The following is a 12,918-nucleotide window of genomic DNA, read 5'->3' on the forward strand; positions in this document are numbered from 1 at the left end:
ATTTCAAAATCTAAAATTTCTTGTATGCATATTGTGAATACAGTAGTACATGCCTCATGTAGGTAGTAGGTTGGCCGGGGCATCAGCCATCTGTCGAGATAATACTGCTAGATGGGTTCTGGGTTCTTTGACTGTCCAAACAGTAGTACATTGGATCCTTTCTCTTGTTACAGCTTATTTTCCTTTTTCCTATGTACACTGAATAGTCTGGCCTATTCTTTACATATTCTAGCCTCATACACGACAATCCTGAGATTACCAAGCTATTCTTCTTTGCTCAAGGGCAATTGTTCAGTGGCTTCTTCCTTCTTGGTGAGGGTAGAAGACTTTAACTATGTAAGCCGCTCAAGGTGAAGAACATTTCAAAAATAAAATCATTGTTCTAGTCTGGGTAGTGCCATAGCCTCTTTATTATTTTATCTTGTTTCTGAAATTTTTTTTCATAGTTTATATACAAAAGATTTATTTTAATGTTACTGTTCTTGAAATGTTTTAATTGTTTATTACTTAAATTTATTTCCTTTCCTCACTAGGCTATTTTCCCTGTTGGAACCCATTGATTTATAGCAGCCTGCTATTCCAACTAGAGTTTTAGCTTACCAAGTAATAATGATAATAGGTAGTCTTAGTAAATCTACTTCTCTCTCTCTACCTTTGCAGCGTACTCCTCTTTGGTGCTAATTTCCAAACTAGCAATGGAATTATCTCTGCCCTCTAGTTGATCATTTTAAGCATTTGATGCACCAGAAATATCTTGGGTATTCTTCTAATTTTTTGGAATTAATTTGACTATTTGTTAGTGTTCATGGAGTCCCCCTACAACTTTCATTACAAGAATGTATTCCCTCTCATTTAATTACTTTTGTTGCTTTCTATAGTATTTTCTTTACTTGTTCTTACATAGATTTTTCTTCTACTGGAACATTTTAAACTTTTCCTCTCCCTCATTCTTATATAGATTTCCTTCTTAAATATTTTAAACTTTTCCTCCCCCTCATTCTTATGTTCTCCTACTGAGATATTTTAAACTTTTCCTCTCCCTCATTCTTACATAGATTTTCTTTATATTTAGACATTTTAAACTTTTCTTCTTCCTCTTCCTTAGAGCACTCTCCCTCTTACTACTGGGGAATATATTGGCATAATGCTGCTTCTCATGTTTCTTTATTGTATTTAATAAACATCTAAGAGCTGAACCAAGTTTCTTGAATGCCCCAGATGGTTTTCTCAAATTCCTCTAATATACCTGTCGCTGTTGACACTTAATATTTTAACAATATATTGTACTGTACACTTCCTTTGAAATTCCCGTGTAATAAAACAATATATTGTACTGTACACTTCCTTTGAAATGCCCCTGTAATAATTTTTCTAGGTATGTCAAAAGCTTAATACAGTATAATTTTTATTGGGTACCAAGGTTTCCTGTTTATGTAAGATAAGTTTTTATTTTCAAAATTTAGGTTGACGATACAAATGTTGAACGTAAGTTTGACTACAAGCCCATGATGATCAGCGAGGTATCCAGGGATGGCACCTTATATGGTCAATATTGCTCTGATGGACCTGCCCTTGAACAGCTTATGTCAAACATTCACCATGAATTTACTGCTCGCCCTCCCCTTGGTGGTGCTTATACACCAAAGCGTGGTAAGTTTTTGCTCCTTTCTATTTTAGTTTGTGTTGTCACCACACTTGGCCAAAATATCTTGAGAAACCTACTTGCACTGTATTCTGAAGGCCATCTTTTACATTTCAGGTGATCTTTGTGCTGCCCAGTTTGTTGATGGTGCATGGTATAGAGCAAAGGTGGAAAAAGTGTCTGGCAGCAATGTTTCTGTTAGATACGTTGATTATGGCAACAGAGAAGTCACACAGTCCTTGAAATGTGCTTCACTACCAGCAAATTTCAGTTCAGCTTCTCCCTATGCTCACGAAATGCATTTGGCGCTAATCAAGTTTAGCAAAGATGTAAGTATGAGGAACCTATAGTAATTTGGAGAGCTTATCCTTAATTGATGCTTAAACAAAAAATGATTGTATTGATTAATAGTTCTGCTCCCGAACTGTCTAAGCAAAATTGTGGTTGGAGATTTGTCTTTCCTTGTGGAGAACCTAGGTTGCTGCTGTGTAGCAGCTGATTATTATTAAAAAGAAAAAAAACTTCATGTTGATAGTAAAAAGTTTTTGAAAAGAGGGATGTGTTGTGCTTTATGGCAATTTTTTTAAATTTTAAATGCTCATTGATCTTTTATTTATTGACGTCTGAGAATTATTTCCAAGTCATTCAAAGTACTGTACATGCCTTACCAAAAGTAAATATCTTCACTAATTGACATGCTTTGTCGTATGAAATTCCCTTCAAAGCATCAATATTACTCTTTTGTAGTACCTCCCGGATTACCAGTTTGCTTTTTACGTGTCCTATTCCTTTCATTGATTAATTTTTAGTTGTCATTGTCCTTGTATGACCTTTAGTTATTGCAGCCCTAGTTTAATTATTCTATTTGTTACATTTTGGTTTATCAAATTGCAAGATTATTAGTTCTGACTTAATTATCTGCAACAATTTGCTGTGGAAAACTTTATTGTAATGATCATTCTTTCTGGCTTTGTTGATCATGAGCAACTACTTATATTAGTAATGTTGTTAAAAAGAGCTTGGATTGCTTTGTAGAACTTTTATAAGTGACATAGTTTCTAATTACCAGTGAAGATGATTTATTCTGAAAGGATGGCTTTAGTGTGATCGTGATTTTGCATCTAAGAAACCCAAGCAATTTATGATGAATGGATTTTGCTATGAAAACCAAGTTATCTACTATAAAAAAAACTTTTTTTCCTTTAACAGGAAGATTTTCTTGAAGAAGCTTTGGCGAGCCTTATGACCGAAGTCATGGACAAGGAAGTTTTAGTGAACAGAGAATACCGTGTTGGAGGCCTAGATTACGTTACCATTCAGAGATCGGACACAAAGGCAGATGTGGCACGAACACTACTCGTCCAAGGTTTGGCGTTAGTTGATGAACGTAAAGACAAAAGAATGCAGAGCCTAGTAAGTTCATGCCTTGTTCATGTATATATGCAAGTGTGTAGAAAATTGTTGATGCTGGCTGTGGTCAATATAAGTTCAAAAATTCAGATACAATACATTATTTTATATTTTGGACTGGTAGAATCATTCAAGATTTTGTTAGTACAAAAAGAAAATCAAATAGGTCTTGTCATGGCATTAGGAATCTTAGTATTGCAACGACATGCTACCCGTAATGATCACTTTTCACTTCACTCCTCTAATAAATGCATTGATGGCGAATGGAACATGTATAGAAGTTTGATATTGTAGCATTCATTTAAAAAAAATTTAATTTATATTAAAAAAAAAAATGGTATATAAATTCTGTACTGTACAAGGTAAGTATATAGTCAAAATGGAAATCATGAATACTTGTAGACCTGGACTTGGGACCAGGTGTTGAGTTCAAGCTTTTCAGCATTTCTACATGTATTAATCATATCCTTAAAGTAAGGTAAAAGTTTAGGAACAAACGGATTAAAAACTCTTAGTGCTGTGAGATTTTTTAAAATTTTCCCCTTCCAACTATACCCGCAACAAAGTAATTAATGATTAGCATCATAATATAGTATGAGTACTGGGCTGCAGAGTTTGAGCTTTGCTGTCAATAGTAAGAAAACAAAACTGCATTCATTTTAATTTACAGAATACCTTCAATTGTTGCAATGCTGAAAAGATTGAAAACTTGGTATGAAGTGAACACAAGTTGGCTATATTTATAGAAACCTAGGGTGGTAGTGTATAGTATGACTAGCTTTTTTTTTTTGGAATACTCTGTAGTTCTTTTGCATCTTTTCAAAAGCTGAGTTGCACTTTGAAACCACTTCACCTACTGGGACATTTCTTAGTAGAGACTAAGTAGGCTAATTAAAATTGCTCATTGAGAGAGAACAAACTATACAATAACTACCATTGATTATATCTAACAAAAAATCTTAATTTCTTGTCAAGGGTGAACAGTGAAATCTAATGTTTTGTATTTATAGTATTAGAAATTTTAAGAATATCTTATCTTATAGCCTCTAGGTTGATCACTCCATCCATTATAATTATGGGCCCACATATCCCCCCATGAAATCACTGTTGTTAATTGAAATTTATTTAAAGTTGTGGGGGAAACTTTTCAAATTAATTGCCCAGTTTACAACTAGGTACATGGATAATCCATAATGGTGTGTGTGTGTTTGATAGCATCACATTGAGCTATCACGGATAAAAAAAAAAAGGCAGTTTCATCGTGAAGTTTGGTAGACCAAGGAATGACGACATCATGTCTTTATTTCAGGTTTCAGATTACAGAGCTGCCCAGGATGAAGCTAAGAAAGAGCACCGTTGTATGTGGCAGTATGGCGATGTTACTGATGATGATGCTCATGAGTTCGGCATGGAGCGATAATTTCAGTCTTTCACTTTAGTCATCAGAAACTGTTCACAAAGTATGCAAGTGAATGTGACAAGCTTATGAAAACAAAAGCCTTCTAAGTGATAATTTTTGGTGTCCTTGAATTGAAAGGTTTGGGGACTGAAGTGTCTTTGTAAACAATTTTTATTATATTAATAAATACATAAGAGTGCCATGTACACTTGGTACTACTGACCCTGATGAATATCATTAGCTTCAGATTTTTTTTATCTTAGACTTAAAAGAATGGCACTGATGGACCGCAGCTAACGGTAGTGAGAGCAAGTTTGGTCCTTGTGCAAATTAGCCCATTCAAACTAATATGCCTGGACAGTTCTCACTTTTCTAAAATATTTATCACTTCACCCAGAATATTTAATATAAATTATGTCTCTGAGGTACTGAACCACACATGAGTGTTTAAAGTCCTGTAGCTTTAAGTTCTTTTATATCAGTGCTTCCTAGACCTTTTTGAAAACTTTGGTGTGTTACAGAAACAATTTTTCCAGTTTTCATTGTTGTAATAAGCAAGGTTGTATGATCCTTGTTATATTTATTAATTTTTTTTTCTTCCGGTAACAAGGTTACTGTTATTTGTTACTTTGTAAAGAAAAATTTAATTGTTTGGGATTTGAATTTATTTATGGAAACGACCGTAAAGTAGCTAAATGGTTACTAAGCCTCATAACGAATGGGTAATTTTTATGTAAGTGAATGTACAATATAGTGGATTTCCATTATGTTTTTGACAAAATATTGTATATAAAAAATATAGATACTGTAGGATGTAATAATTTTTCAGTCATGACTATATTACAAATAAAATTTTATATATTAAAGTTTTATTTTTTGAAAGTTGTTAAACGTAAACATTGTTTTATGAAGGTAAAGGACACCCCACTGGTGACTTAATAAATGTCTTCAATTGTATTAAAATTTTTAATTTCCAAAGAAATTTTAAACTTGAAATTTGGATAATGAAAACTTACATACAGTATATTGATTGTGTGAGTAACTTGTGATTTTATTACCACAAACATTCAAAAACACTTGTTATAGATACTAAAAATTTTTGCACCTTGTCAGTTGGTATCCACAAAATTAAATTATTCTAAACTCTTGCATAATACAACACACTAATCAGGTGCTGTTTTTCATAAAACAATTTTACATAAAGCCTCCCAAATTATATGATAAAGTTCAAAGTAAAATAGTAATGCCCAAATAATAACAGCTGGAGAAACGATTTCAATTACGGTAACATTGATGTAGATGTTATTAACATTTCATAAAATTTAAAAATGATAGATTATCATGTGCTGTGCTAGAGAGAAATTTGAAGACTTGGGGGAATAAATATATAATTATATCACAAGAGTACCAAGGAAAAATTATCTCTACTAAGTATCTGAATTCTGTTGTTTAAAGCTAATATTGTAACCACCTGAATTGGGATCCTGTTTCAGTTCAAAATTATTTGTCGACAGTCCAAATGGCCGCAAGATCATGTTGCCAAGATCCTTCAACTTCCCTGTAAAGAAATAAATGGAAAATTTGGTTAAACAATAAATAATTCACTGGAAAGAGTTCTGGAAAAGGAAATCCTGATGGTAGGGTAAGGCATCTCACTGTGCTTTTGGCACTCGCCTCAATTGCTCTGGTGGATATTTAAGTGATCACATCTGTCCAGCCTTTGGCTTCATAACCCATTTTCCATTAAGAATCCCATATTAACAAGCTGTTGATACATTATAACTTCCCCTATGCTCTCTAATAAGTGATTTGATATTGTGAAATCTGTGTTGGACATGTTTCACACTATCCTAACATTGCATCATTTAAACTTCAAAATTATTGGGATAGGGTGTAAGATTAGAATTTATTTCAGGTATTTCTACAATTTATTTCCCTACATTATTAAGAGGCCTTATTCCATGTGGAACAAACTCATACTCCCACCAACCTGTTATTTAAAACCAATTGGTGTTACTTCCTCCATCCAGTAACATCATTTCTTTTGTGATATGGTATGATTAAGTAAATGCTTGTCCTTCTACCAACTTGCCTCATTAAAGTTCATGTGCCAGACTTTGCTTACAAACTATCCCTCTCTCCAAAATTTGGGTATATTATCTTTTTATTATCATTATTATTATTACTTGCTAAGCTACGACCCTAGTTGGAAAAGCAGGATGCTAAAAGCCCAGGGGCTCCAAAAGGGAAAATAGCCCAGTGAGGAAAGAAAGGGGCTCCAAAAGGGAAAATAGCCCAGTGAGGAAAGAAAACTAGGAAAAATAAAATATTTTAAGACCCAGTAATGTTATACTGTACATTACAATAAATATTTCCTCTATATACTACAAAAACTTTAACAAAACAAGAGGAAGAGAAATGAGATAGAAGTGTGCCCGAGTGTACCCTCAACCCTAGACAGTGGAAGACCACGGTACACAGGATATGGCACTATTTTCATTTTTCAAGATGGCCGCCACATTTTAAAAAAGCGGAAAAACCCGATTTTCCACGTAAGATTTTGACGAGTCATATGAAGCACTTTTGAAGAGCAGTGGCCTAGATTTGAAGGAAAACAACTATATTCTAAAGTGCGCATGCGCAAAATTTGACCCAAATTTATTTTATTAGTAATTGGGTGGTTAAACTTGATATTTTACCAAATTGGTTTCTTTGATAATTCAATTATACAGATTTGCAAGTTTAACATTCTGATAGTGTAATTGATATTGCCTATAAGTCACCAGGGGTTTCTTTCAAAATGGCGGCAAAAAAAAGTTGGTTATTTACTTACAAGGCCAATAGGGTCAACCGGTTTACACTGTTAAATGAAAGGATGGGTAAAGTCCGGCAATTTAGCCTACTGCAGGGGATTCTACAATCTTAACAAACTAGTTACTTGCACTACCAGGGCACACTGGTACGTTGATTATGGCAACAGAGAAGTCACACAGTCCTTGAATTATGCTTCACTCCCAGCAAATTTCAGTTCAGCTTCTCCCTATGCTCGGCATGCGGTTTAGTGTCAGCTTTATTAAGTCTCCCAAATACACCTTGATTCGCCCCATATATAGTCAAGGTGTACCCGAATTGACGGGAGTGTGCCAACGCGGGGAAAGCCGAGCCAAGAAGGACGGCTTTAGTCCTTTGGATGGTGTACAGATCGCACGGGAATTAAATGATGCTAGATGAACGATCACGTTTGGCGTAGAGGTAACAGCATCAAACCTAGTCATATCCCATACAGTAAAGTGTATTTATAAGTTGAAGGTGGTAAAAGGATAATCCCTCGCCCTTTCGACAGTTGAAGTATCAAATTTGTGGTGTAGTTGCTAAAAAAAATTCGGGATAGTTAATCTCAATTGAAGAATTTTTTTTGTATGTGTTGTGTTATTTCATTTTGAAATGTCAAAAAGACTTCGTTTGTCAATATCTCCTAATGAGACAAAGGAAACTGATTGGACTAAATGCCTTATCCGTCAGGTAGACAAAGATGAAACATTGATGTTACCCAAGGATACTTCAGACAAGAGCAAATCGGAGTATACTTTATTAGCAAAGAATATTCTAGAGTTCAGACAGCTAAATGAAATGCCCATTGCTTTAGATGTTAGACAAATTGATGATGGTCGCTTTAGATGTTAGACGAATTGATGATGGTCAAGGAATAGAACCAATACTGATCAGGAAAAATGTTATTTTCATTAGTAAAATAAATTTTTGAATATACTTACCCGATGATCATGTAGCTGTCAACTCTGTTGCCCGACAGAAATCTACGGTCGGGATACGCCAGCGATCGCTATAAAGGTGGGGGTGTACACAACAGCGCAATCTGTGAGCAGGTACTCAAGTACTTCTTGTCAACAAGAACTCAATTTTCTCCTCGGTCCACTGGTTCTCTATGGGGAGGAAGGGCGGGTCCTTAAATTCATGATCATCGGGTAAGTATATTCAAAAATTTATTTTACTAATGAAAATAACATTTTTCAATATTAATCTTACCCGATGATCATGTAGCTGATTCACACCCAGGGTGGTGGGTGGAGACCAGCATACATGTTAACAAAGAAGCTAAGTATCCCGTATTTCATTTTATTAGTTATTCAAAAATAACATAAAATAAATAAGTACCTGGTAAGGAAGACGACTTGAACCATTACTCTGCCTTTATTAAGTACGTCTTCCTTACTGAGCGTAGCGGTCCTCTTAGGATGCTGAACGACTCTTAGGTGCTGAAGTATAAAGGGCTGCAACCCATAATAAAGGACCTCATCACAACCTCTAACCTCGGCGCTTCTCAAGAAAGAATTGACCACCCGCCAAATCAACAAGGATGCGGAAGGCTTCTTAGCCGACCGTACAACCCATAAAAAGTATTCAAGAGAAAGGTTAAAAAGGTTATGGGATTATGGGAATGTAGTGGCTGAGCCCTCACCTACTACTGCACTCGCTGCTACGAATGGTCCCAGGGTGTAGCAGTTCTCGTAAAGAGACTGGACATCTTTGAGATAGAATGATGCGAACACTGACTTGCTTCTCCAATAGGTTGCATCCATAACACTCTGCAGAGAACGGTTCTGTTTGAAGGCCACTGAAGTAGCCACAGCTCTCACTTCATGTGTCCTTACCTTCAGCAAAGCAAGGTCTTCTTCCTTCAGATGAGAATGTGCTTCCCTAATCAGAAGCCTGATGTAGTAAGAAACTGAGTTCTTAGACATTGGAAGAGAAGGCTTCTTGATAGCACACCATAAGGCTTCTGATTGTCCTCGTAAAGGTTTTGACCTTTTTAGATAGTACCTAAGAGCTCTAACTGGGCAAAGTACTCTCTCCAGTTCGTTCCCCACCAAGTTGGACAGGCTTGGGATCTCGAACGACTTAGGCCAAGGACGTGAAGGAAGCTCGTTTTTAGCAAAAAACCGAGCTGCAAGGAACATGTAGCCGTTTCAGATGTGAAAACTATGTTCCTGCTGAAGGCGTGGATCTCACTTACTCTTTTAGCTGTTGCCAAGCACACGAGGAAAAGAGTTTTTAATGTGAGGTCCTTAAAAGAGGCTGATTGGAGAGGTTCAAATCTTGATGACATAAGGAACCTTAGGACCACGTCTAGATTCCAGCCTGGAGTGGACAACCGACGTTCCTTTGAGGTCTCAAAAGACCTAAGGAGGTCCTGTAGATCTTTTTTGGTGGAAAGATCCAAGCCTCTGTGGCGGAAAACCGCTGCCAACATACTTCTGTAACCCTTGATCGTAGGAGCTGAAAGGGATCTTACGTTCCTTAGATGTAACAGGAAGTCAGCAATCTGGGTTACAGTGGTACTGGTTGAGGAAACTGCATTGGCCTTGCACCAGCTTCGGAAGACTTCCCATTTAGACTGATAGACTCTCAGGAGTGGATGTCCTCCTTGCTCTGGCAATCGCTCTGGCTGCCTCCTTCGAAAAGCCTCTAGCTCTTGAGAGTCTTTCGATAGTCTGAAGGCAGTCAGACGAAGAGCGTGGAGGTTTGGGTGTACCTTCTTTACGTGAGGTTGACGTAGAAGGTCCACTCTTAGAGGAAGAGTCCTGGGAATGTCGACCAGCCATTGCAGTACCTCTGTGAACCATTCTCTCGCGGGCCAGAGGGGAGCAACCAACGTCAGCCGTGTCCCTTTGTGAGAGGCGAACTTCTGAAGTACCCTGTTGACAATCTTGAACGGCGGGAATGCATACAGGTCGAGATGGGACCAATCCAGCAGAAAAGCATCCACGTGAACTGCTGCTGGGTCTGGAATCGGAGAACAATACAACGGGAGCCTCTAGGTCATCGAGGTAGCGAACAGATCTATGGTTGGCTGACCCCACAGGGCCCAAAGTCTGCTGCAAACATTCTTGTGAAGGGTCCACTCTGTGGGGATGACCTTACCCTTCCGGCTGAGGCGATCTGCTATGACATACATATCGCCCTGAATGAACCTCGTTACCAGCGTGAGCTTTCGATCTTTTGACCAGATGAGGAGGTCCCTTGCGATCTAGAACAACTTCCTCGAATGAATCCCTCCCTGCTTGGAGATGTAAGCCAAGGCTGTGGTGTTGTCGGAGTCCACCTCCACCACCTTGTTTAGCTGGAGGGACTTGAAGTTTATCAAGGCCAGATGAACCGCCAACAACTCCTTGCAATTGATGTGAAGTGTCCTTTGCTCCTGATTCCATGTTCCCGAGCATTCCTGTCCGTCCAATGTCGCACCCCAGCCCGTGTCTGATGCGTCCGAGAAGAGACGGCGGTCGGGGTTCTGAACAGCCAAAGGTAGACCTTCCTTGAGAAGAAAGCTGTTCTTCCACCACGTTAGAGTAGACCTCATCTCTTCGGAAACAGGAACTGAGACCGTCTCTAGCGTCATGTCCTTTATCCAGTGAGCAGCTAGATGATACTGAAGGGGGCGGAGGTGGAGTCTCCCTAACTCGATGAACAGGGCCAGCGATGAAAGTGTCCCTGTTAGACTCATCCACTGCCTGACTGAGCATCGGTTCCTTCTCAGCATGCTCTGGATGCATTCTAGGGCTTGGTTGATCCTTGGGGCCGACGGAAAAGCCCGAAAAGCTCGACTCTGAATCTCCATACCCAGGTAGACAATGGTCTGGGATGGGACGAGCTGGGACTTCTCTAAATTGACCAGGAGGCCCAGTTCCTTGGTCAGATCCATAGTCCATCTGAGATTCTCCAGACAGCGACGACTTGTGGGAGCTCTTAAAAGCCAGTCGTCTGACGGAGCCGGACACAAGATCATGGTACTGCTGCACAGTCTGTGAACTGTCAACCATGGGGAAGCGAAGAAGTACAGCGACAACCCGAAACTGTCTAGACTGTCTGGGTAGTACAGACAACTCCTTATCGGGTTGCTGAGGTTGCCGCACTGCGTCACAACAAGTCACCTCTGCTGGTTGTTGAACGTCTTCCCAGTGACACACTGACTCCGTAAAAAAAAAAAAAAATCCTCTATCAAGGACTAAGCTTGGACTGCATGTCTTGCAACAAAGCTCAAGGTCTATGGGAGCAGGTGTGGCAACAGACGGGGTTAGCGACTGAAGCGGAACCATTTACCCTCCCTGGAAGCATGTTATGCTTAAATAAAAGTCCATAGGAGGCTAAGTAGCTTAAGGCTCCTCTCAAAATGACAGAGTCCTCAAGGGAATATCAGAAGGAGGGAGAACAGCACTTTCTCATCTACAGGAACCATATCCGAGAAAAGCTAAGTTCTCTCAGTGAGGGTTTCACTGGTGCAAAAGCAGCAGACCAGAAGGCAACGTTATGAAACTGCTTGACAGTCTGTGAACTGTCAAAAACTGAACTGTCAACCACAACAGGAGCGTGAGGACATACAGCACTGGTGTATAAGTAGCAGACCAGAAGGCAACGTCATGTAACTGCATGACAGTTTGTGAGTTGGCAACAACCAAAGATGTGTGGGGAAGCCTCAACTCCTGCCTGACTAGTTTGCTGCTGGCGAGTGGCGGTAACCACAGTGTGTTGCGGAGGCTGACACACCGTGTCAAAACACGGCAGCTTGTGGTAGCTCCCGCACGGCAACGGAGTGCTCTGTGTGTGGGAGTCATCATACATCTGGCAGGGTTGACTGTGCATGGGTGAGGCTGCGGTGGGTTGAGGAGCATGCGGTATGGTATGCAGAGCATGCTGTAAGGTATGCAGAGCATGTTGTAAGGTATGCAGAGCATGCTGTAAGGTATGCAGAGCATGCTGTAAGGTATGCAGAGCATGCTGTAAGGTATGCAGAGCATGCTGTAAGGTATGCAGAGCATGCTGTAAGGTATGCTGCATGGGCTGCGGAGAATGCCGCATAGTGCTGGAACAGAGCAGCTCTACAGAACCTAGTGCTGGAACCAGCTGCCTACTGCTGATGCAGTAGCTCACGCATGTTAGCAGATGGTGCAGCAAGAACATGCGTCTGGCAGGGTGGACTGCGCATCGGTGGTGGAGCTCTCACAGGTGGAGGGTGGGAGCAGGCAGCCGCAGTATCTGCTGAGCGCACAACCTCGGCGGGTTGTAGGTTAACAGGCTGCATTGTCAACCTTCCAGCATGATACTCCTGTATGAAGGAGCAAGCTGAGACTGTATAGTCTGCAGCATGGACCACTAGGGTCTATGAAAGACAACAACAAACGGAGCTACTGTCCGTTTTGACTGAGGGTCTAAAACAGCTGGTGCGGCAACAGACGGAGTTACTGCCTGTTGCGGTACCACCTAGCCTCTCTTAGGAGGTGTGCAGTTGTCGTACTGCAGCGAGTCCGAACTGACCCAGTGGCTACACCTAGGCCGTTGGACTTGCGCGGAAGGGACCGACTTGCACTTAAAAGCTGCAAGATTTGATCCATGGTTTCTGCGAGAAACCTCTTCCGCAGACGAGGAATAAATGGGCTCTCTCGTCATTGTGTGG

General features: G+C 39.7%; 2 protein-coding genes across 4 annotated transcripts in view; one reads left to right on the plus strand and one right to left on the minus strand.

The window, feature by feature from the left end:
- Tudor-SN (Staphylococcal nuclease domain-containing protein 1) overlaps nt 1–5,414 on the plus strand; it is a 35,240-nt gene extending 29,826 nt beyond the window's left edge. Inside the window, exons 13-16 of the mRNA XM_068354047.1 lie at nt 1,464–1,650; nt 1,760–1,971; nt 2,852–3,055; nt 4,362–5,414. Coding sequence (XP_068210148.1) covers nt 1,464–1,650; nt 1,760–1,971; nt 2,852–3,055; nt 4,362–4,472 — 714 coding nt within the window. The 3' untranslated portion in view covers nt 4,473–5,414. The remainder of the gene's footprint in view (nt 1–1,463; nt 1,651–1,759; nt 1,972–2,851; nt 3,056–4,361) is intronic.
- The window catches only part of Ttc1 (Tetratricopeptide repeat domain 1), a 538,489-nt gene continuing 530,601 nt past the window's right edge, over nt 5,031–12,918 (minus strand). For all 3 annotated transcript variants that reach the window (XM_068354055.1, XM_068354056.1, XM_068354057.1), the window contains exon 8: nt 5,031–6,009. In XM_068354055.1, the coding sequence (XP_068210156.1) occupies nt 5,879–6,009 (131 nt within the window). In that variant the 3' untranslated portion in view covers nt 5,031–5,878. The remainder of the gene's footprint in view (nt 6,010–12,918) is intronic.

The sequence above is a fragment of the Palaemon carinicauda genome, chromosome 30, assembly GCF_036898095.1.
Source record: "Palaemon carinicauda isolate YSFRI2023 chromosome 30, ASM3689809v2, whole genome shotgun sequence".
In the NCBI taxonomy this organism is placed as follows: Eukaryota; Metazoa; Arthropoda; class Malacostraca; order Decapoda; family Palaemonidae; genus Palaemon; species Palaemon carinicauda.